The sequence below is a fragment of the Nothobranchius furzeri genome, chromosome 1 (genome assembly GCF_043380555.1).
Source record: "Nothobranchius furzeri strain GRZ-AD chromosome 1, NfurGRZ-RIMD1, whole genome shotgun sequence".
Lineage (NCBI taxonomy): Eukaryota > Metazoa > Chordata > Actinopteri > Cyprinodontiformes > Nothobranchiidae > Nothobranchius > Nothobranchius furzeri.
Window position 1 is genome coordinate 103,650,748 of NC_091741.1, and position 24,676 is coordinate 103,675,423.

Below are 24,676 nucleotides of genomic sequence, written 5' to 3' on the forward strand. Positions count from 1 at the left end.
CTGGACTTTTCATACCGTAAAACGGATTTACTTTGCCCAGAATGTGCCGTCGGACGGGAATAAACACATGAGGGTGATCAGGCCTCATAGCAATCGAAATAACAGCACTGCTTAGATGGCCAGTTTGTCTAGTGCTTCTCTGGTCAGTGACAGCCATAATGTCAGGCTTGTCTTGACCACATAAAATATTGGATGACTCAAAACTTTCTGCTTTTAAATCAAGACAAGACTGAAGTTCTCATCTTTGGACGCGAAATTCAGAGAAGGAAATTGCTTAGTCAATCACCTGACCTGAATGGCATTACATTAATCTCTGAGAGCAAAGTAAGGAACCTTGGTGTTATCTTTGACCAGGACCTGTCATTCAAATCCCACGTTAAACAGGTTTGTAGGATATCCTTCTTCCACCTTCAGAATATTGCTAAGATTAGATGCATCCTTTCCAGGACTGATGTTAAAAAACTAGTTCATGCATTTATTACATCAAGACTGGATTACTGTAATTCATTACTCTCAGAAAGTCCACAGAATGTAGTTAAAAGTCTTCAGCTTGTCCAAAATGCTAGAGAGAGATCATATCTCTCCTGTCTTAGCTTCCCTACATTGGCTGCCTGTTAAATTCAGAATAGATTTTAAGATCCTCCTTCTCACATATAAAGTTCTTAATAAACAAGCTCCATCATACATCAGTGACCTGATTGTTCCATACGTTCCCAACTGAGCACTTCGCTCTCAGACTGCAGGTTTACTGGTGGTTTCCAGAATATCTAAAAATAGGATGGGAGGCAGATCTTTTAGCTATCAGGCTCCTCTCTTGTGGAACCAGCTCCCAGCTTTAGTCCATGAGGCAAACACCTTGTCTATTTTTAAAGGGGCATTATGAAAGTTTGACAGCCAAAACATGTATGGAAATAATAAATTGCTTCTTAATACATTCTCCCGCAATGCCCTGGTCCTGTAGAATGAGCCCTGGCATTTTTACTGTGATTGCCTATTTTTCTGTAAAATCACAGAAAAAGAGAGATGCTCGGGTCGAGCAGGTTGCTTCATAAGCGTTCACGCTCAGGCACAGCCCTCCGAACCATTCTTTGAACGTTGTTTCAGCTGTCAGCTAGGATATAAATGTCACAGATGCAACTGATGTAACTGGTGCTGTAGCACGCCTGGTAAGATGTCAGACTTTTGTGCAGAAGACCTGAGTTCGATTCTGGACGTGTACATGGGTTATTTAGAGTTTCTTTTTTTACATTAATGGTATGTTTTTTTACAGTAAGATGCCCAAATTTTTATTTGAGACTCGCCGAACAGCATTGAATTCACAGATAAAAAACATGTGGGTTCTACTTTCATTCTGGAGCAATTTTTCAAGAGCATGCAGGAGGACTGACCCATCTTAAACCTTTGTCGGCTGTGCTGAAGAGGAAGGTACAGAACCAAATTATTTAATTAATTAGCTGCACGTTCTCCTGTTCTCTGTCCACCGGGCCACACACACACACACACACACACACACACACACACACACACACACACACACACACACCACACAAGGGACTGTCTCAGCTGTTATTTTCGTTAAGGAGAACATAATGCGCGCCTCGTGCACGAGCCTACTATAGAAGCTGCCATTACGCTTTTGGCCTGAGGGGGCAATCGCGAGCATAAAAATTCAAAACTCCGTAAAGTCCCTTTAAGAACAGGCTAAAAACATTTTTATTTGATAGGGCTTATGGTTAAAATCTGATGTTAGCCTACATCTGGGCTAGTGGGGGAGTAGAGGGAGGTGGAGTGTACAGTCTGTAAAGACGACTCTCCCTTGCCCTGCCTCCATCATGCCTTCATCTAAAAGGCTAGGTTATCCAGAGTTATCTCTGTAGTTATGCTGCTGTAGGCTTAGACTGCTGGAGGACATACTGACCACTTTCCCCACTTGACTACTTTCTTCTACAATCTGCTCTTTAACTGTATTATTTCCTGCTATTTCAGCTGTTAACTTTATTTTTTCTCTAAGTGTTTTTCTCCCCAGAAGAAGCTACAATGATGTTCTGCTGAGCTGTGATGGCCTCATGGACGGGGGCCATCGGCTAGCACACTGCTGCTAACCACTAAATCATTCTCCCTCTCCTGATAATAACTTTTTGCTTTCTTTGACATTGAATGTGCTACTACTAGTTTACCCATTTAATTATGGATTCACTAGGATAAATACAATAAAGTTTATCTCTCACCAAATAGAATATTTACTAAGAAATCACAATATAACTATAGAAACTTTACTTTGCATATGGTGTGTGTGTGTGTGGGTGTGTGTGTGTGTGTGCGTGCGTGCGTGCGTGCGTGCGTGTGTGTGCGTGTGTGTGCTTGTGCTTGCGTGCGCGTGCGTGTGCGTGCGTGCGTGCTCTGCTCTGTCTTCTTGATCCCCAGTGAGTCGTGGAGGATGGCTGCTTATACTGAGCCAGGATCCTCTGGAGGTTTCTTCCTGTTAAAAGGGAGTTTTCCTCTCCACTGTCGCTGCATGCTTGCTTAGTATGAGGATTGCTGTAAAAACTCTGACACTAGTCAGTGACTCGATGCAACCTGCTGGGTTCCTTATATAGCAAACTTTTTACTGATTGGCTTAATGAACTGGCCTGTATTGGAATGTTTACTGTGTGAAGGTCCTTGAGACAACTCTGATCCTGATTTGACGTTTTATAAATAAACTTGGATTGAAATGGCAGCAGGTGGAGCAATTCACTCCCCTCTGCCTCACCTCTAATGTTGCAAATTCTACTCTTGTATTGTGCTCTCATCACTAGTTGTTCACATCAATCCCTGGGTGTCTTTTCATTGGTGCATTGCAGATGGGAGTTGTAGGATTTCAAGCAGTGCTTGAAGACTGTTGGAGGCTGTATTTGGTAGTGACAGTGCTCAACAAGCTGTTGAAGAGCTGGTCATGCTGGACAGCCACAAACTTTCAAATCACTACACGTTCACAGTTTTTTTGGCATGATTCTCTTCACAAGAGATTTGTCTAAGACGGCTTTAGCCAGTCAGTCCTGTTGGACATAAATTACATTTCTCTGAACAGAGGCTGTGTTCAGGAAGTACAATTTTCAGCTATGATTTTTTTGGTCCTCAGACTTTGTCATAGAATAGATTAACTGTGGTGACGGTGTAACAGGAGTTACGTGCTCGCCCCCGTAATCGGAAGGTTGCAGGTTCGAGCCCCGTTCAGTCTGTTGCTGTCGTTTCGTCCTTGGGCATGACACTTAACCCGCCTTACCTGCTGGTGGTAGTCGGAAGGACTGGTGGCGCCTTTGCTCGGCAGCCTCCCCTGTCAGAGCGCCCCAGGGCAGCTGTGGCTACAAAGTAGCTCATCACCATCAGAGTGTGAATATGTGTGTGAATGGGTGAATGACTGGTTGTGTTGTAAAGCACCTTGGGGGGGTTCCAAGATTCTAGAAGCACTTTATGAAATGCAGGACATTTAAGTGTTGTCATGTAATCAGATGTGTACTTTTGCAGGTTTGAAAATGTCTCCAGGGGCTAAAATTGCAACTAAAAATAAGAACTTCAAGTGCAGGGTTTGTAGTTTTTATTTGTGTTTACAGGTTTTTCCTTGATGTCTCACAAAAATAGCTCAATGCATTATAATGTAGTTACCCAAAGTTTATTGTGTTTTGTTATAAAGCTTACATAAGACAGAGAATAAACTTGAGTACAGATTTTAAAAACCTCCAACTGTCCCGGCTAACGAAGAAACTATCTTGTGTTCAGCAGGACACGAGAACAGCTGAGACAACCGAGTCAGTAATGGAAAGCAGAGATAAAAATGAGGGGAAAGGCCCGTCACACAAACTAGACCAAAAATTGCCAAATATTGTGTGTGATTCAGGATGCTTCTTTACACAACCACAGGTGAGGATTTCCCCAGCATGCACTGCAACCAACATACAGCTCCACTGTAAAAATGAGATTTTAAAAGCTGAATAACTTTATTTTGTTTGATTATTCCGAAGAAAAATGTAACTGAATAAAATTCCTCACATCAACATGTTTGATTCATCTGAAAGGAAGCCCACTAAACATGGATCAAACTGTGTGTGTGTGTGTGTGTGTGTGTGTGTGTGTGTGTGTGTGTGTGTGTGTGTGTGTGTGTGTGTGTGTGTGTGTGTGTGTGTGTGTGTGTGTTGCACTGCTAAGCCCTCTTCATGCCCCGCCCCATCAGGCACGCGAACATGGTCATCACCATTTTGGGGTTGACTTCTACCAGGTCTTCAGGCAGAGCATAGACTTTTGCACCGATCTTCCTTGCCATGGAGACGGCATACCTGCAAGAGGAGGTTCACGTCAAGGGTTGCTATGGCAACACATCTACATTTAAAGCTAGAATATTTAGTTTAACATTTTTAAGTAACTTTTAAAATGATTAATTGACTAGTCGTCTTCCACCAGCACTGCTCAGTGTGACTTGGGAGGGTTTGGTTTGGTCTGGCCACCTTTTCCAGCACGATTCGTTACTTTTCAGTTCCTGCTTCATTGTGGTTCCAGGGGCTGGGCGGGGCCAGCATCAGGACTGTTGGCAGCTGATTGGCTATGGGGTGGAATCGCTGGTTCAGAGTCTGACAAAAAGCCATAGAACTGAGCAGTATGTCAGCAACATTTTTGTGTTGAGTTGTATTCCTGTGTAGCTTACAGATCACTTCACACTGTTTACTGATCACCTTGTGCTATTTTTGTCAAGTAGAGATCGTGTCCCCCTCCCCCTGCAAGTGCCATAAGGCCTCGTCCACTTCTAGTCTCGGAGCTGGCGGGGAAACCAACAAGTCTGAGATGAGCTGGCATTACCCACGCTGTCCTAAGCTGTTTTAGACTGAGTTGCTGTTGGAAATGGCCTAAAAGTGACCCTGTTCTACTTCATATAGGCTTTGTCCTTTCAGACCTCACTATCTGGCTAACTCAAAGAGAAATTACCTAATCACTGAAGAGCTTTTGGTACACACCTGCCTAGTGGGCAGGCCCCAATCTGGTATAAAAGGGGTTAGGGCTGCTCAATTAATCGAATTTTAATCACAATTACGATCTGAGTTTTGAACGATTATAAAAAACAAAACAAGCCGATTATTTGCTCCTCCCGCTTGCGCTGCCCTGAGTAGCAAATGAAGCGCTCCTTACAGTTTTGCCAACTTGGCGACTTTGACGCCATTTCTAGCAGCTTCTCAGACCCCCTTCTTGACTTTTTAAATCTTAAAAGTACCTAGAACACCTCAGAAACATCTCTGGTAACCCTTAGCTACTTTCTCGATATCTGTCGTCGACATTTCCTGCAGGTTAGCTAAACACTCCGCCTGCGCTCCGGACCGTTCTTCAGGACATTAGGAAAGGGAATGATGAAGTGATGTGTCAGTCGCTAAAGAAACGGCTCTCGGAGCCGTCTCCCTGTTGGAGTAACCAGAGTGAGTGACACACACACACCGCACCTGCGGACTCCTGAGCCGCTAAAAACGGCTAAATGTGCGCGTGCGGTGTGCTAAACACAGGTGCAGCTTGCCCCGATTGCTGTGAGAGCAGGTGGGGGGTGGGGGCGCAGCTGTGGTTGGGACAATTATTACATTAACTGATGGACTTGTAAATAAATAGTTTATAAATAAGGTAGAAATAACTTCCTCATGCTGATAAATAATAACTAATCTCTCTGAGGACACGGTGCTAGTGCACTCTCATACAGCACCTTGACACGACTCAATAAATGTTATGCAACATTTTGTGAACATCAATTTATTTGCGTTTATTTGTTATAAATGCCACTGTATAATTCTTGCTGTCAGTATTTGCAAGATATTGGTATTTGGGTCTGTACTGGTTAGACTTAAATGAGTTAAACCAAGGTCTATAGCCCTTGGGTCATAGACTATGGGCTAAAAGTATATCGGTCTTTTTATACTGGGAATCAGGAGTTATTTTAGTGATCATCTTGTTTCTTATTTATTTTTGTCCTGATTGTGCCCTGAGCAATTTTATGACAGAATAAAAACAAATAAAATCAACATAAATAGAAAAATCATCCTAAATAATCGTGATCTCAATTTCAGTCACCATAATCGTGATTATTATTTTTGCCATAATCGAGCAGCCCTAAAAGGGGTGTAACCCCAAGTGGAAAAGGAAACTAATGATTTGTTAAATTCATATCTGTTACAGCAGACCACAAGACAGAATAGGAATTATCCTACTGATTTTCTGTCATTGGAGAAACGCCACAGGGCATTATCACATGTTTTAGATTAAGTACAAAGAGTGGGGGGAAATCAAGAAAAGATGGCTCTTTATTATAGTGACTTTTGTAAATTGTTGCAGGTTAAAATGTTAAAATATTGCCCTGTTAAAATGCGGGGAAGCCTAAGGAATGACCATAATGAACTAAAAGACCTATTTTATTATCAATCAAAATCATCACTGTCAACTTGCTAACGTAACTTTTACAAACGTGGTGTCCTAACTTCCGTAAATCTTAGGTTTAGCCGAACATCTACTGTGACGTACTTTGCAAACACAGGACCCCAAGCCGATCTGGCGGCCCGAGCAGATCTGGTGACAACATCGACAAAACTGCATCAGATGCAACTCCGCCAGCTTCCAGCAGAAATACTGGAGAATATCTCACTGACTGTCCGAGCCGGATTCAGAGGAGCCTACAAACGTTGACTATCCGCAGAGTCTAAACCAACTCGCCAGCCTGGCAGGTTCGCCTCCGCATGCTCAACGGATCTCCCGACAATTCTCATCACACGATTTTGTGGGCTTTCAGCAAACTGGCATTGGATGGTTTATTATTCATTTGAAAACTTGTTAAATCTCATAAAATTCTGCTTATTTTATAAACCCAGACATCACATTTTTCTACCACACTTAATTCTGCTCTTAATAATATCTTAGATCATGTTTCATCAGCGTTTCTTCATTGTCTCAGTTGGTATTATCTTAAATCATCATTTATAATCCTTTGGCCTGCATCATCATTAGTAATAGAAATATAGTAATAAATAGATTTTTAAAAACAATATTTATGATGAAACTATACATATACCTACACACACACATATATATATATATATATATATATATATATATATATATATATATATATATATATATATATATATATACATACATATAGTTTCATCATAAATCTAATATAAAAGGTTCAATAATATTGATAATCCATATTTTATGAAATATTACATTTTATTGAATACCTTTATATTTTATTGACAATTTATTAAAAGTAACCACTTACAAAACATTACATAGAAAATGGCGTCTTGCTATTAACAGCATAAAACCAAGATTATTAATTTAATGAGAAATATGGTTCTGCAAGAGTACTTGTATATTTCATTTTGGTTTTGAGTCCTCCAAGTTTATCCCATCTTATAAATATTTAGGTTTTCTTATGGATGAGAGGATTAGGTTTCATGAAGAACAGAAACTATTAGTAGAATCTACCGGAAGAGCATTAGGTGCCTTGTTAACTAAAAAGAAATCTTGTACAGATCTTGGTTTTTCCATATTCACACAACTCGATGAAGCTTTAGTTGACCTAGTCTTACTTTATGCGGCAGGAGTTTGGGGCGTCGAGGAAGTCTTTGAATGTAGCTCTGTTCAGCATCGAGCTCTAAGATGTTTTCTTGGTGGGTTAGGGTTAGCTAGCTACAAAGCTAGCGGAGGTGTGGGATGCAGGATGTGTTCCATTTGTTAAACAAAAAAGTGAAATAGTGCAATTGTGGAACTGTCTTCTTTGTCTGCCTGAAGGAAGATTAAGAAAGAAACATTTTAACTGGGATAGAACTCGTTTTCATCCGTTGTTTAGGGGTATTTCAAATTTTTAACAGATTCAGATATGCTCCAGAATAATTTCAAATGTAACATCAACCATGTTAAACAGGAGTTGGGAATAAAACATAGGGAACAATGGAAGCAGGATCTTTAGAATAAGCCAAAACTTAGAAATTATGTTCAGTTTCAAAAAGGACTATGTCACAGAATCATATATCCGGTGTCATTTAACAAGAAGATAAATACCTCTGTGTACCCTACTGAGAACTGGTACCCTGCCTTTTTCTGTATTCTGTGTCCTGTTTGATTAACTCCTCCTTGAACCGTCACCTTATCGTGGTGGAGGAGTTTGAGTGCCCTAATGATCCTAGGAGCTATGTTGTCTGGGGCACTTAGTGCCCCTGGTAGGGTCTCCCATGACAAATTGGTCTTAGGTGAAGGGTGAGACAAAGAACGGTTCGAAGGATCTTTCATGGCGGTGAAAACGAAGAGTCGGAGTACCCGGCCCGGAGGGTTACCGGGGTCCCACCCTGGAGCCAGGCCTGGGGTTGGGGCCCGTGAGCGAGCGCCTGGTGGCCGGGCTTTCGCCCATGGGGCCCGGCCGGGCCCAGCCCGAACCGGATACATGGGCTCGTCCAACTGTGGACCCACCACCCGCAGGAGGAACATGAAGGGTCCGGTGCAATGTGAATCGGGTGGCAGACCAAGGCGGGAGCCTTGGCGGTCCAATGCCCGGACAAGAAAACTAGTTTTTGGGACATGGAACGTCACCTCGCTGGCGGGGAAGGAGCCGGAGCTTGTGGCAGAGGTTGAGCGGTACCGGCTAGATATAGTCGGACTCACCTCGACACATTGCATTGGCTCTGGAACCCGAGACCTGGAGAGGGGTTGGACACTCTACTTTGCTGGAGTTGCTCCGGGTGAGAGGCGGAGGGCTGGGGTTGGCTTTTTGTTAGCCCCGAGACTCTCTGCCTGTGTGTTGGGGTTTACCCCGGGGGACAAGAGGGTAGCTTCCTTGCGCCTTCGGGTCGGGGAACGGGTCCTGACTGTTGTTTGTGCTTATGGGCCAAATATCAGTTCAGAGTACCCACCCTTTTTGGAGTCCCTGGGACGAGTGCTAGATAGTGCTCCATCAGGGGACTCCATTGTCCTGCTGGGGGACTTCAATGCTCACGTGGGCAATGACAGCTTGACCTGGAGGGGTGTGATTGGGAGGAACGGCCCACCTGATCAGAACTCGAGCGGTGTTTTGTTATTGGACTTCTGTGCAAGCCGCAGTTTGGCCATAACGAACACCATGTTCGAACATAAGGATGCCCACCGGTACACTTGGTACCAGGGCAGCCTAGGTCACAGGTCGATGATAGATTTTGTAGTCGTATCATCTGACCTGCGGCCGTATGTTTTGGACACCCGAGTGAAGAGAGGGGCGGAGCTGTCAACTGATCACCACCTGGTGGTGAGTTGGATCAGATGGCAAGGGAACATGCCGCGTAGACCTGGCAGACCCAAACGCATAGTGAGGGTCTGCTGGGAACGCCTGGCAGAAGAACCTGTCAAGACGGTCTTCAACTCCCACCTCCGGCAGAGCTTTGACCACGTCCCGAGAGCAGTGGGGGACATTGAGTCCGAGTGGGCCTTGTTCCACTCTGCGATTGTCGAGGCGGCTGTTGCTAGCTGTGGTCGTAAGGTGGCCGGTGCCAGTCGTGGTGGCAACCCCCGTACCCGCTGGTGGACACCAGAGGTTCGGGGAGCCGTCAGGATGAAGAAGGAGGCCTACAGGGCGTGGCTGGTCTGTGGGTCTCCGGAGGCAGCAGACAGGTACCGGATAGCCAAGCGGGGTGCAGCAGTGGCAGTTGCCGAGGCAAAATCTCGGGCGTGGGAGGAGTTTGGTGAGGCCATGGAGAAAGACTATCGATCGGCTCCAAAGAGGTTCTGGCAAACTGTCCGGCGCCTCAGGAGAGGAAGGCAGCAACTCGCTCACACTGTTTACAGTGGGGATGGGGAGCTGCTGACGTCAACTGAGGCTATAGTCGGACGGTGGAAGGAATACTTTGAGGAGCTCCTCAATCCCACCAATGCGCATTCCGAGGAGGAACCAGAGCTGGGAGGCCTGGGGATGGACTGTCCGATCTCGGGGGCAGAAGTTGCTGAGGTAGTCAAACAACTACACAGCGGCGGAGCCCCGGGGGCGGATGAGGTTCGTCCTGGGTATCTCAAGGCTATGGATGTTGTAGGGCTGTCATGGTTGACACGTCTCTACAACATTGCGTGGTCATCGGGGGCAGTTCCTAGGGAGTGGCAGACCGGGGTGGTGGTCCCCATCTTTAAGAAGGGTGACCTGAGGGTGTGTTCCAACTATAGGGGGATCACACTCCTCAGCCTCCCTGGAAAGGTCTACGCCAAGGTACTGGAGAGGAGGGTCCGATCGATAGTTGAATCTCAGATAGAGGAGGAGCAATGTGGTTTTCGTCCTGGCCGTGGAACTGTGGACCAGCTCTATACCCTTGCAAGGGTGATGGAGGGGGCATGGGAGTTTGCCCAACCAATCCACATGTGCTTTGTGGATTTGGAGAAGGCTTATGACCGTGTCCCCAGGGGCACCCTGTGGGGGACGCTCCAGGAGTATGGGGTGGGTGGCTTTCTGTTAAGGGCCATTCAGTCCCTTTACCAGAGGAGCGTGAGTTTGGTCCGCATAGCCGGTAGTAAGTCGGACCTGTTCCCAGTGAGGGTTGGACTCCGCCAGGGCTGCCCTTTGTCACCGGTTCTGTTCATCACTTTTATGGACAGAATTTCTAGACGCAGCCGTGGTGTGGAGTGTGTCGAGTTTGGTGGCAGGAGAATCTCGTCTCTGCTTTTTGCGGATGATGTGGTCCTCCTAGCTTCATCCAGCTCTGACCTTCAGCTCTTGCTGGGTAGGTTCGCGGCCGAATGTGAAGCGGCTGGGATGAGGATCAGCACCTCCAAATCTGAGACCATGGTTCTCGACCGGAAAAGGGTGGCTTGCCACCTCCGGGTCGGGGGAGAGGTCCTACCTCAAGTGGAGGAGTTTAAGTATCTCGGGGTCTTGTTCACGAGTGAGGGTAGGAGGGATCGGGAGATCGACAGGCGGATTGGTTCGGCGTCTGCAGTGATGCGGACGCTGAGCCGATCTGTCGTGGGGAAGAGGGAGCTGAGCCAGAAAGCCAGGCTCTCGATTTACCGGTCGATCTACGTCCCAATCCTCACCTATGGTCATGAGCTTTGGGTAATGACCGAAAGAACGAGATCGCGGATACAAGCGGCCGAAATGAGTTTCCTCCGTAGGGTGGCCGGGCTCAGCCTTAGAGATAGGGTGAGGAGCTCGGACATTCGGGAGGGACTCGGAGTAGAACCGCTGCTCCTCCGGATCGAAAGGAGCCAGTTGAGGTGGTTTGGGCATCTGGTCAGGATGCCTCCTGGACGCCTCCCCGGGGAGGTGTTTCGGGCATGTCCTGCCGGCAGAAGGCCCCCGGGTCGACCCAGGACACGTTGGAGAAGTTACATCTCCAATCTGGTCCGGGAACGCCTTGGGGTCCTGCCGGAGGAGCTGGTGGACAAGGCCGGGGAGAGGACGGCCTGGAGCTCCCTAGTTGGGATGCTGCCCCCGCGACCCGGACCCGGATAAGCGGAGGAAGACGACGACGACGACGACGACTGTTTGATTAAATTTAGGATGTGGAGTGTATCAATACCGGTGTATGTTTTGTAATGGTGTGTTTTATTTTGCTTTGTGTCACATGGCTATGGTTTGTTATTGGTCATAGGGTCTAATAAGCCCGTGAGGGCTGGGCACCAGATACGGTGTGTGACACTTAAATCAATCAATCAATCAATCAATCAATATGGTTTTGAAATAAATGGGAAGAATGTGACCTATTCTCGACCAGTCTGTATTCAACTGTTCCCAACATCTCTGCATGGTCATGATGAAACAGGTTTTAGATTACGTGCACCAGGACGCATACTTCCAAGTCCTATTGGGATAGGGATTTGGGATAACTAGTTCAGTTGTTCCTCTAATCCGTGTGCCTTTTCCAAATGCTCCAGCCGTTATGCACAGGAGACAGGAGAGCTCTGTTTATCTGAACGATTTGCTCTTTCTGGCCGGTTCCAGAAAGGTAGCAGCCCCCAAGCTCAAATATTAGTTGAGCTGTCACACCAACAGTTTTATGTCATTTTAGGACGATCTCTATGCTTCCTTTCCTCTCCAAGGAATAAAAAAAAATGTTTATTGTTATTTGATGTTTAGAGGTCCAGATGAGCTGAAACTAATATTAACAATTGAATAAATGTTACTGTAAATCAGTAGTGGTGAGGAACTATTCCACCTTTGTTCCATTTCTTTATGCTGATGTCTAGCTGCAGCTGGGAGCAGAAAATAGGGATTTCTTGAATTAAAATGTATTTGCTGAGAATTATAAATCAGGAAAAACAAAGCTCGGGTCAAACAGCATGTGGTTTGATTGGTTAGGGTTAGATGACCCGCATGAAGGTGAGTTAACAGAACAGGATGAGCTTTTCAACACAAACTGCTCTGGAGCCGCTGTTGAGCTCAGTTTGTGTTACCATGGTGACCTGACTGGAATCAAAAGAAAGAAAACAACCTTTTATAAAACGCCTCTCAAGATAAAAATCACGAGGCGCTTCACAAGAACAAAACATTTACAATATAAAATATTTTGAAACATGATTTAAAAAAATAATAAACATTTGTGATTAACATATGTGAGGAAAGGGAGAGAAAAAGTGAAAAGGAAGGAGGATAATCAGTGGATCCCTGGAAAGGTGGAGTTGGTAGGAAGAACAGAACAAGCAGAGAGGGTGAAGGTCACACTAAAGCCTGTCTGACAGAATCAGACAGAACCTCCTATGTGACACAAGATCAGTAGAACAACCAGGTTTTGTTAGGCTTTACTTGGCATTGTTCAGCTTGTCTTCATCTGAAGGACTGTCTCTCTTCACCAGGTCAAAGTTCACACTCTGTGGCTGAATGGCATCGATCAGGTCCAGAACTGGAAGGCTGGTGCTGATCGATTTGTCCTGAAAGGAACACACACACACAAATTAACCTACAGTTCTAAGATCACTACCTGGTGATGGCCAGTCTAATGGAGGTAGACCTCTCTGATAGTGAATGAGTGAATCCCTGATAGTGAATGAATGTGTCTCTAATAAATGGCCTGTATTTTTAAAACTCTTGTTGGGGTTCTATAACCCCCCCAAGGTGCTTCACAACACATTCAGTCATTCACAAGTTCACACACTGATGATGAGCTACGATGTAGCCACAGCTGCCCTGGGACGCGCTGACAGAGGCCAGGCTGCAGAGCACAGACGCCACTAGTTCCTCCGATCACCACCAGCAGCCAAGGCGGGTAAAGTGTCTTGCCCAAGGACACAACAGCAGCATTCTCTGGTGGAAGCTGGGATCGGCCTGGCAACCTTCCGATATCTGAAAAACCCGCCCTACCTCCTCAGCTATTGCTTCCCCACGAGTGTGGTAAGAAAGAAAGAAAACAGTCTTTTATAAAGCGCCTCTCCAGATAAAAATCATGAAGTGCTTCACAAAAACAAAAACCTTTTAATACTGAGAAGATTTTAAAAATTTTCAATGACAAAAAAGAAAAGTTGTGATAAAAACATGTAAGGACAGAAAGAGAGAAAATGAACAGGAAGGAGGGAAATCAGTGAATCTGGGAAAAGAAGAACAAGAGCAGAACAAGGAGAGGGTGGTGATGAAGGTCCCACCAAAGCCTGAACAGGTGAGTTTAAAGGAGACCACTGAGTCCACTGATCTCAGGTTCAGGGGGAGAGAGGTCCAGAGTCTGGAGGCCACAGCAGCAGATGATCTGTCACCTTTGACCTTTAGCCTGGTAGCCTCCACAACCAGTAGGCTTTGGTCACGGGACCTCAGGGACCTGCTGGGGGTGTAGGGACAGAGAAGATCACCAATGCATGATGGTGCTTGTCCATGTAAGGCCCTAAAGACCAGAACCAGGATCTTGAAATGAACCCTGAAGTTGACTGGCAGCCAGTGAAGCTGGAGGAGAAGCGGGGTGATGTGGGTAGTGCATGAGTGAGACCCTGATAGTTAAAGTATCTTTTCGGAGTTTTCTACTTTCAGAAATGATGTATGATCTGTCAGAAAAGTGATTATCTTGTACTGTGATATAATGTAAGCAATACTTCTGTTGTTTTATTGCTAAGCACGCCCCCTGTCCAGAGTGTGTCTCTGATTATGAATGAGTGAGGGCCTGATGATGAATGAGTGAGTCTCTCACTTTAAAGCTTTTGAAAGAAGAACTCTTTCCAGCCTCAGCCAAAGTCTTGTTGACCCATGAAATGATCAGGTCGTCTCCAGCTACTTCTCCGTGTCCGAGGTCTTCCAGAACATTTAGCGTGTACCTGCGTTATGTGTGACATCATTAAAATTAGACCAACATGGCAATTAGTCATTTAATTCATTTAGTTAAAAAGAAGAAAAATTAGATGAAGTCTGGCTGTGAAGCAGGATATCACCTCCTCATCAGCTGCCACACTAGGGCCAGTGTGAGAGTCGGGTTTCCATCGTACAGATCCTGACCGCCGATTCCTACCAGAGAAAAGCCAGCTTTCTTCTTTCCCAGCTCCACCGCATAGTTACAGTTTTCAATCTGCCACACACACACACACACACACACACACACACACACACACACACACACACACACACACACACACACACTTTAAAGGAATGTTTTATGAATAAAACTGTGAAAAGTGTGAACTTAGAGTTGCTCCCACTGAGAGGCGCCGAGCAGGGATGGGCATACTAGTTGCCCCCCATCTTGGTGCCTGTACGTTGGGGTTTACCCCGGTGAATGAGAGGGTAGCGTCCCTCTGCCTACGGGGGGATGGGTCCTGACTGTGGTCTGTGCTTATGCACCAAACTGCAGCTCAGCCTAGCCACCCTTTTAAGAGACCTTGGAGGAGGTGCTGGAGAGCGCTCCTTCCAGCGACTCCCTCGTTCTGCTGGGGGACTTTAACGCTCATGTGGGCAACGGCAGTGAGACCTGGAGAGGTGTGGTTGGGAGGAACGACCCCCTGATCTGAATTCGAGTGGTGTTTTGTTATTGGACTTCTGTGTTCATCATGGATTGGCCATAATGAACACCATGTTCAGAAATAAAGGTGTCCACATGTGCTCTTGGCACCAGGATACCTTAGGCTGCAGTTGGATGATCGACTTTGCTGTTGTTTCATCTGACCTGCGGCCGCATGTCTTGAACATTGAAGAGAGGGGCGGAGCTGTCAACTGAGCACTACCTGGTGGTGAGTTGGCTCAGATGGTGGGGGAGGATGCCGGTCAGACCAGGCAGGCCCAAACGTGTTGTGAGGGTCTGCTGGGAACGTCTGGCAGAGTCTCCTGTCAGAAGGAGCTTTAATTCCCACCTCCGACAGAACTTCCAAAATGTTCCAGGGGAGGCATGGGACATTGAGTCTGAATGGGCCCTGTTCCATGCCTCCAATGTTTGAGGCGGCGGGCCAGAGCTGCAGCCGCAGGGTCATCGGTGCTTATTGTGGTGGCAACCCTGAACCCGCTGGTGGACACGGGTGGTTAGGGATGCCGTCAAGCTGAAAAAAGAGTCCTATCAGGTCTTTTTGGCCTGTGGGACTCCAGAGGCAGCTGATAGGAACCAGCAGTCCAAGCTGAATGTGGCTCGGGTGGTCGCAGAGGCAAAAACCCGCACGTGGGAGGAGTTTGGTGATATCATGGAGCAAGACTTCCGCACAGCTTCGAGGAGATCCTGATGCACAGTCCTCAGCAAGAAAAAGCAGTAAAAGAATGAGATCATGGATACAAGTGGCTGAAATTAGTTTTCTCCACAGGGGTGGCTGGGCTCTCCCTTAGAGATAGAGCGAGAAGCTCGGTCATCCGGGAGGGGCTCGGAGTAGACCTGCTGCTCCTCCACATCGAGAGGAGCCAGTTGAGGTGGTTTGGGCATCCCGTTACGCTGCCTCCTGGGCGCCTCCCTGGTGAGGTTTTCTGGGCACGTCCAACCAGGAGGAGACCGAAAGGTAGACCCAGGACACGGTGGAGGGACTATGTCTCTCAGCTGGCCAGGGAAAGTCTGGGATTCCCCCGGAAGAGCTGGCCCAAGTGGCTGGGGAGAGGGAAGTCTGGGCTTCTTGACTTAGGCTGCTGCCCCCGTGACCCGACTCCGGATAAGCGGAAGAAAATGGATGGATGGATGGATGGATGGATGGATGGATGGATGGATGGATGGATGGATGGATGGATGGATGGAACGTGTGAACTTGTAGAAAATGTTTGCTTATTGACCTTCTTTAAATGTCCTCCTCCCACTCCTTTGAAGGGAGGAAGGTTGACCCGATGGTTCCAGTCCACTGGCACCTTAATCTTTTCATACAGCTGCAGAATTACTATGGCATCCTGCAGATCTCTGCACACACACACACACACACACACACACACACACACACACACACACACACACACACACACACAGAGATTAACACCACTGTGGTTAACAGAACAGTTTCTGCAACAGAACCTGGTACTGACCCGTAGACATGGTGAACATGTGGATTGACTCCAAGAGAATTCATCCAGTTCCTGAAGGTTCTCTCCTCCCTAGTCTCACCTAAAAGACAAGCTGAAGCACTGAAAAACCACAATTCAAACTTAATCCTGAGAAGAGGTGTGTGTTTGCTTCCGTGCTCACCTTCCACGGTCCAGTCCTGGTTCTCTGGTTTGGTGAGAGCCGGGTGTTTGTTGAAGAGAGTGGCCACAAAGGCCAGGTTGAGTTTGGCATTGCCGGTCACAATATCAGTAGCGGACACAAACTGTCGGCAACCCAGCAGCTCGGCCTGTTTCAGCAAACATTCTGCTCTCTTTTTAAGGTCCTTCTCCTGAAAACAGTCAGAAACATTTGTTTGGTGCCCCAGACCTTCTCCTTGGACTTTAACCATGACATCTTAGACCCATGAATGATCAGGTCCTCTCCAGCTACTTCTCTGTGTCTGAGGTCTTTGAGAACATTTAGTGTGTGCCTGTGTTATGTGTGACATCATCGAAAATCAAACCAACATGACAATTAGTTATTAAAACTCATAAGCAGTCAACATGGCGGTGAAACTTTTCTGGGGGTGCCACTGCGTTGGTCCTCTCCACCATGATGAGGTGCGGTTCAGCAGAGAGGTGGCTTGTGTGGCACTAAAGAAACATCTGGACACCCTACAGAGGAAGCTCATTGTGGCTGATGGTATCTGGGATCTGCTGATGTCCTGTGAGACTTTCCTGGGGGCGCCACTGCGTTGGTCCTCTCCACCATGATGAGGTGTGATTCAGCAGAGAGGTTGTTTATGTTATGCTAATGAACATACACACACTCAAACATCCCTTCTGGCGTTGTGACTTTAGCCATTGGAGATAAAACGGATGTGTTTCTGTCTGGGAACCTCAGATGATAGGATTCTATAAAATCACCTAACAGCAAACAGAGGACAAGAATCTGCTCAGAAAACACTTCCTGTCCAGTCAGAATGATACAGCGAGCTAAAAGTAACCCTACAGGAAACAGGAAGTCGATAATCGTCTTCCAGACAAATACTGTAAACAGTTGAGGCCAAACCACCAAATGAGTAAAGCTGGAATTTAATCTGCTCTGTTTGTGGGATCTGTCTAAACCAGACGACATGGGAAGTGAACTGCTAACTCACATAGAGACCAGTCATGTCAATCTCCACCCGAGGAACGCCCTCTTTGGTGCCGTCTGGAGCTATCTGCTCCAGCAGGTGGAAGTAGGCCTTGGAGTCCTGCACAGAAACACAAATTGACAGATGTTGGTGACGAAACATCTTCACATACACAAAACATCATCATGTTAGAGATAAATATCTGACTGTTGGTGCAACGGTTCATAAAACACGAGGTTCGTAAACGGAGTAAGATTACAGAACTGAGTTTAGGAAAACCTGAAGACCAGTTCTTCCTCTAAGGAGCAAAAGAAGCATCAACATGGATGCAGAAACACCTGACCTGCTGTGGTTTCATAGCTTCACAAGGATGCTTTCACACCTTAATATCTCCAGAGAAGTTGGATATGGTCATGCCAGTTTTCTTCAGATGGAAGTTGACCCAACGCAGCAGCAGCTCTTCAGGACTGAGTTTCATCAGCGCCTCCAGACTCTCCCCCTCCTCCAGCAATGCGGCGAGAGCTGGACGCAGACACGCGGGTGAAACCTCAAACAGAAATCAGGAAGAAGGAACATGCTTCTCTTGGCACTGTACCTTCGTTGCGGCTCAGCTTTATATCCGCAAACAATCCAATCTTGATGATCTGCCAGAGGAGTCCAAGCACCAGGTGGGGTTTGCCCTCCTTCAGGTCCTGAGCCCCGATGTTCACCACCTGACAGCCAATGGCTGAGGCTGAGTTCAGAGCCAAGTTTAGATTCTCCTGTTGATGAGAAGTCAAGCTTCTCCTTAAAGTTCCTTCCTTCAACCATCCTACAATGAAGAATGAGTTTTCAGGTCAGGGGTTTCTGACCTGCGTGGTGAAAGGTGTCAGCTTCTTTTTGTTGATGGTTCTCTCATCGATGGTGTCAGGAACCGACAGGTTGATCAGTTTACTGAAAAAACAGACAAGGGTGTGAAAGGACACAAGTGGACTGGACTGATGAAGACAGGAGAGCTGAACAAAGGCTCGTATGAAATGAACGGTTGGAGAGGCAGCAAACAGAAGGTACGGAAGAGGGAGAGCAGAGGGAAACAATGGTTCAAGAAATAGTCAGGACATTAAACAAGAACCAAGCTCACACAAGGATCTGATGAGGACTAAATACTAACATAAAATGTAGTTCCCCTTCAAAAGATGAGATCTGGACCTCCAGTTCTGGAGCAAGATGGAGTAGTCATCTTTTCCTGCGCTCTATACACCCTATAAGTTCACTTTGTGCCCTTCATCTGCTCGGCAGCTATAACTACTTGACGGCCAAATACAATGTACAAAGATGCCAAGTAGAGCTAAGAAGGAGGAAACAGTTACGGCTGTGGCTATGCTAACGGCTATGTTGGAAGAACACAGCGTTCAGAGTTCAACACTGCTTCTTCAGGGCTTGAATCCTTGCTGGCTATGTTCAAGATGAGTGTTTCAGACCACCAGCAGCATATCTCCTCCCTGGAAACTGCCGCTAATGCTACATGTCAGGATGTTACACTTATGGAGGTCAAGCTAGCTTCTGTGACAGAGGATAATGCTAAGTTGCGGGGCTTAGTTGGCTGACCTGGAAGAACTGTTGGCCTTCCCACAGACATGGAAGGACCTTGCCCCTCGACCTTTTTCTCCCAGCTGTTGGTGAATGTTTTTGGGGCGGATACACTAGGTCAGCCATGGCTTCCTTTTGTACATCCTCTCTAGCATGGGCATCCCAGGGAAAGCACACTCCGGGTTTGAATCGTACCTGACAGGATGATCTTTCAGTGTATCTTGGCTCTGACAATCTTCTGCTGTTCACCAGCTTGCCACAGGAGTCCTCCAGGGCTCTGTACTGGGACCTCTTCTCTTTGCCATATACACCACCTCACTGGGTGAGATCATTCGATCACACGGCTTCTCCTACCACTGCTATGCCAATGACACCCAGCTCTTTCGGTCATTTCTGCCAGATGACCTCACAGTCTCTGCACAAATCTCGGACTGTCTCTGTCATATCAACATAGATGAAATCCCACCATCTCCACCTCAACCGCTCCAAAACTGAATTACTTGTCATCCCAGCGGAACCATCCATATAGCACAATATCTCAATCCAAAATGATTCTCCATCTCTGGCTCCTTCAAAGACAGTTCGAATGTTGGGTGTTGTGACTGATGACAAGCTAACCTTTAACGATTACGTTGCCGTTTCGTGCTGTATAACACATGAAAGATAAGAACGTACCTAACACAATACATCACCCAGCTCCTGGTACAATCTACAGTCATCTCCCACCATAACTACTGCAATGCCCTTCTAACTGGTCTTCCAGCCTGACTGTGAGACCTCTTCAAATGGTCCAGAATGCAGCGGCACATCTGGCCTTCAATCAGCCTAAAAGAGCACGTCACCCCTCTGTTCATTGAGCTCCATTGGCTACCGTTAGCTACACGCATCAAATTCAAATCACAAACAGTAGCAGACCTGCCAACCTGTAAGAATTTTGCGTAGCAAGTACGCACATTCTGATTTTTAAAAACTTTATTTCATTTGTGAAAGTTCAAAGCAAGAAGATTTCATCACATTTCTAGGCCACATTAGAACTGGCTCAGCTCAAGATCTACAACACCTAGATTCTTCAGACTTTAACTAGATTATTTAAAACTAATAGCAGAGTCCTTAAAACATAGTTTGTGATTTGTGAAACTTTTATTTGGTTTGTTACAGTTGAATAAATACACACGTTTCATCAGGTCCACCTGAGATCTGGTCCAGCTCTAAACTACAATACTTAGACTCTTCAAATCTGGACTAGATTATTTTACAATAACAGCTAAATCCGTAAATGACAGTTGGTAAAATAGTTTGTTTCAGTACTACAGGCTTATAGGCAGTAGGCCATGTTTAGTTCAAGAGTTAATTTTGGTCACCCATGAAATAAAACATTTTATAATTAGAGCAGATTAAAGATGCAAAAATTAGCTGGAATTAACCTTTCCACATTGGAAACTGGAAAGGGAACCAATTCAGCTTTGTACAAAACAAACAACAACAATAAATTAAACAGGTAAAAGAGGAAGAAAGAATATATAAAAGATTTAGCAAAATTATTGAGAAAGTCTCTCACCATGCATTTTGGTTAATCTGCAATTATGATGTGGACATGAGCCACCAGGGAGCTGCAGGTAATGTATAAGTTAGTTCTGGTGGTATGTGCATATGTGCGGCTCGGCCGCTCCGGTCATCGAAGCATCATCAGCTAGCAGTGCCTACACCACGCTCAGGACAATCCAGTCTCTTCATGTGTCGCTCCACAAATGTGGAATGACCTTCCGAGCACTACCAGAACAGGAGCTTCCTTGTCAATCTTCAAGAAACTCCTGAAGACCCTGCTCTTCAGAGAGCATCTTCTAAACTAGCACCCTCCCTGCACCCGTCCCCTACTCTACTGTCCACTCCATGTTCACTTCCCTCTATGATTCATTATGCTGCCTCACTGCCACCTAGGACTGACTGATTAGTATTTGTTGTTGGCCTCAAGGGCAACTTGCTGGCTTCATTAAGTTGCTTTGGACAAAAGTGGATGAAAGGGATTTCACACCCTGTGAGTGCAGGGTGTGAGTCTTCACACAAGGGTGCGTAGACTCGACACAAATTGCGTCGGATGGTTTAATGAACAAATCTCTAATTTACAAACACACAGCCAAAGTGATTTCACAACCCAGACTCCACAAACTCACAGACACTTAAGAAAGGTTTTGCTAAAACATCTAGCTTCCATTACAACATTCCACTCATCACATTAAATCACTTGATATTCATTACATGACATCCACCACATACATTACATTACATCATTCATACCTTGTCTTGTATAATCATTAGTTAGGACAATAGAAATAAATAAATTTTACAAACTAAACTTTACTCTGTCTGAATAAATAGGAAGTGTGTTCATGGTCCCTGATGAGTAAAAGAAACTAGAATCTTCTGATTAAACATTCAAAGATCCATCAGTTTGATATTTCATATTCACATGGAATTATCACATCTTGTTCATCATTTGTTATAAATGTAGCCACTCCTTAATGCTACAGATGATACAACAAAGTCAGTGATTGATATGTAACCTAGGCTGCCCTGGTACCAGGTGTACCAATGTGCATCATTATGTTTGAACATGGTGTTTGTTATGGCCATACTGCGACTTGCGCAGAGTCCAATAACAGAATACCACTCGAGTTCAGATTGGACGAGCCGTTCTTCCCAGTCACGCCACTCCAGGTCACGCTGTCATTGCCAACATGAGCATTGAAGTCCCCCAGCAGGACTATGGAGTCCCCAGTTGGAGTACCATCTGGTACTCGTCCCAGGGACTCCAAAAAGGGTGGGTACTCTGAACTGCTATTTGGTGCATAAGCACAAACAACAGTCAGGACCCGTTTCCCGACTCGAAGGCGCAGGGAAGCTACCTTTTCATCCCTCGGAGAAAACCCCAACATACAGGCTAACAGAAAGCCCACCCCAGCCCTCCGCCTCTCACCCTGATCAACTCCAGCATAAAAGAGTTCAACCCCTCTCAAGGTCTTGGGTTCCAAAGCCAAAGCTATGTGTCGAGGTGAGCCTGACTATATCTAGCCGGTACCGCGCAACCTCTTCCACAAGCTCCAGCTCCTTCCCAGCCAGAGACGTAACGTTCCATGTCCCAATAGCCAGTTTTTGTGTTCGGGGATCAAACCGCCAAAGCTCTACTCTGGCTCTTTGATTTAACTTCCATTCAATTCAATTCAAAAATACTTTATTAATCCCAGAGGGAAATTGATTGACTCTAGGATTAACTCTTCCAAGAAGAGTTCTGAACTGCACTTCGTCTCACCCTCACCTAGGACTAGTTTGCCATGGGTGACCCTACCGAGGGCACAAAGTGCCCCAGAAAACATAGCTACTGGGATCCTTAGGGCACTCAAACTCCTCCACCTGTCATGTTCCTGGGCAGAGGTGAGTCACACCATCTCCTCTCATCAGCTCTGAGTTAATTCTCCACAGGTGAGGAGCAGAGGGAGCGGCAGCTGCAGGAGATTTCCCAATCAGGGACGCGGGTTCAAAAGGAGGATGGAGACACATCACTGTGCCGGATGATTGCACCAGTTTTGGTAGCCCCAGCCACTTGTTTGTTCTCGTTCGCTCGCGTTTTGACTCACTCTCTGATTACTGGATTTATGACCTCGGACAGTGTACTGGATTACGTTTTTGGATTTTGCCTGACGTCTGGTGTTACTCAAGGCAAAGCTGAGCTTTTCTGAATCTGGGGACAAAGCTACCAGACAACTAATCCATCAGGCCAGAGCGGAAGCAAACTCTAGAATAATTCCCATTGTAAAATTATGGTAGCAGAGATCTTAGAGGCCATTAAATCTGTCAACTGCAATAAGTCACCTGGACCTGATTGGTGTTCAACAGAATACATCAAACCAACGCAGACCTTTTAGCCCCTGCCTTAAAAGATATGTTTAACGAGGCCTTCGAAATCGGCACCCTCCCTAAAACTTTCTTGGAGGCCACTATCTCTGAATTCCTGAAATGGGGGGTCTGCCAGCTGGGTCGTGAGATTGTGCGGTGCAGAAGAACTGTTAAAGTATTCTGCTGTGGCGCTATGAACCCTAACCATAACCATAACCAGACAGTAGTGTGAACCAGCAGAACTAAATGTATTTGAAATACATAAATTCTCTATGCATTTCAGTAAAAGTTCCCCAAACCAAATTTTACCTGCCTTTTAATGAAAGAATATAAAAGTAAATCCCAACAAAAAATATGGAAGCAAGTGTTTACGTTAGGGTAGACTCCCAGGTACTGCAGCACCAAATTTCCTCATGAACATTTTCAGAGTTTTGCAAACAAAAAAGTTTGATTCCAGCAATTAATGACATTGTTTTCAATCAGTTGGTGCTTGGGGTACGTGTTAGGGAAGACTCTTGCTACTAGAACACCAATGCTTGGCTCAATATCTGTAATAGCATCTCTATTTTTGTGTTTGCTATTGTTGATCAGCTGTAGGAGCCATCTTCATTCAATCATATACATCCATTAATTATTTCCTGGGAGTTTCATTAAAACCAGTCCAGTGAATCACGAGATGCTGGGGAAACTGGAAAAATCAGAAAACGATACAAAGATTCATTAATGTCACTAATTCAACCTAAAAGGTGAAACAAATCTATGAGACAGAGTCATTCCAGGCAAATCCAGATGTTTCAGCCTTCATTTCCAGCTGATGAAAACCCCGCATTCAGAATCTCAGAACATCGTGAAAGATTCAACAATCTAGACTCAAAGTGACTAAAATCTAGACTCACTGAGAACAGAATGAAATGATAACAGGAAGGTTACCAGAGCAAAATGCCATCTGCTGAGGCTTTAAACAGAGCTCCAGTGGTGGGGTTGATGGGCAGAACATGCTTAAGGTCTTCATCCTTCTCCAAAGCTGTGCTGATGTAGTTGGCGAAGGCAAAGCGCTCCTGTTCTGAAATATTCAAACCACTTTATGAGCATCAAACTCCAAAAGTGTGCTTGTTGAATGAATGCTCAAGGCTTTACCAACCAGAGATGGAATGTTGAGTTCCCTCACTGGAGATCTCACTGGTACCCCCGATGGCCACGATTCCTTCCTTCTTGTTGAGAGCTTTCCTGAAACCCTGAGCCATGCGGTCATCCTTCATCTCCTGGAAGATCTGAATGTCAGAAATACACACACACACACACACACACACACACACACACACACACACACACACACACACACACACACACACACACACACTCAGTCGAGCCATAGTCTTGTTCATACCAACAACTGTAACCTGATGTGGCCAGCAGGCATTCAGACAGGTATGTGTGTGTGATCTTTACTCGTGACAAAATAACACGAGGTGATCAGTAAACAGTGTACGGTAACCTGTACGCTCCACAGAAACACAACTGAGCCTAAACAATGGTGCTGCTGGACATTCTGCTCAGTTTTATGGCTTTTTGTCAGACTCTGAACCAGGAAATGGCTGCAGGCAGTGAAGCGGAAAGCAAAAAACTCCAGAGCAACCAGTGGCTCTGCCCCCTAGCCCGGGGATTCCCTAAGTGTGGT

At 45.9% G+C, this 24,676-nt stretch overlaps 1 protein-coding gene across 3 annotated transcripts in view; it reads right to left on the reverse strand.

The window, feature by feature from the left end:
* Positions 1–3,562: 3,562 nt before the first annotated feature.
* The window catches only part of LOC107391212 (plastin-2), a 32,302-nt gene continuing 11,188 nt past the window's right edge, over positions 3,563–24,676 (reverse strand). For all 3 annotated transcript variants that reach the window (XM_054738916.2, XM_054738917.2, XM_054738918.2), the window contains 13 exons: positions 24,140–24,269; positions 23,929–24,061; positions 18,390–18,471; positions 18,134–18,299; positions 17,921–18,060; positions 17,563–17,658; positions 16,566–16,752; positions 16,406–16,484; positions 16,163–16,283; positions 14,359–14,492; positions 14,121–14,244; positions 12,755–12,879; positions 3,563–4,313 (listed from right to left, as the gene is read on the reverse strand). In XM_054738916.2, coding sequence (XP_054594891.1) covers positions 4,181–4,313; positions 12,755–12,879; positions 14,121–14,244; positions 14,359–14,492; positions 16,163–16,283; positions 16,406–16,484; positions 16,566–16,752; positions 17,563–17,658; positions 17,921–18,060; positions 18,134–18,299; positions 18,390–18,471; positions 23,929–24,061; positions 24,140–24,269 — 1,650 coding nt within the window. In that variant the 3' untranslated portion in view covers positions 3,563–4,180. The remainder of the gene's footprint in view (positions 4,314–12,754; positions 12,880–14,120; positions 14,245–14,358; positions 14,493–16,162; positions 16,284–16,405; positions 16,485–16,565; positions 16,753–17,562; positions 17,659–17,920; positions 18,061–18,133; positions 18,300–18,389; positions 18,472–23,928; positions 24,062–24,139; positions 24,270–24,676) is intronic.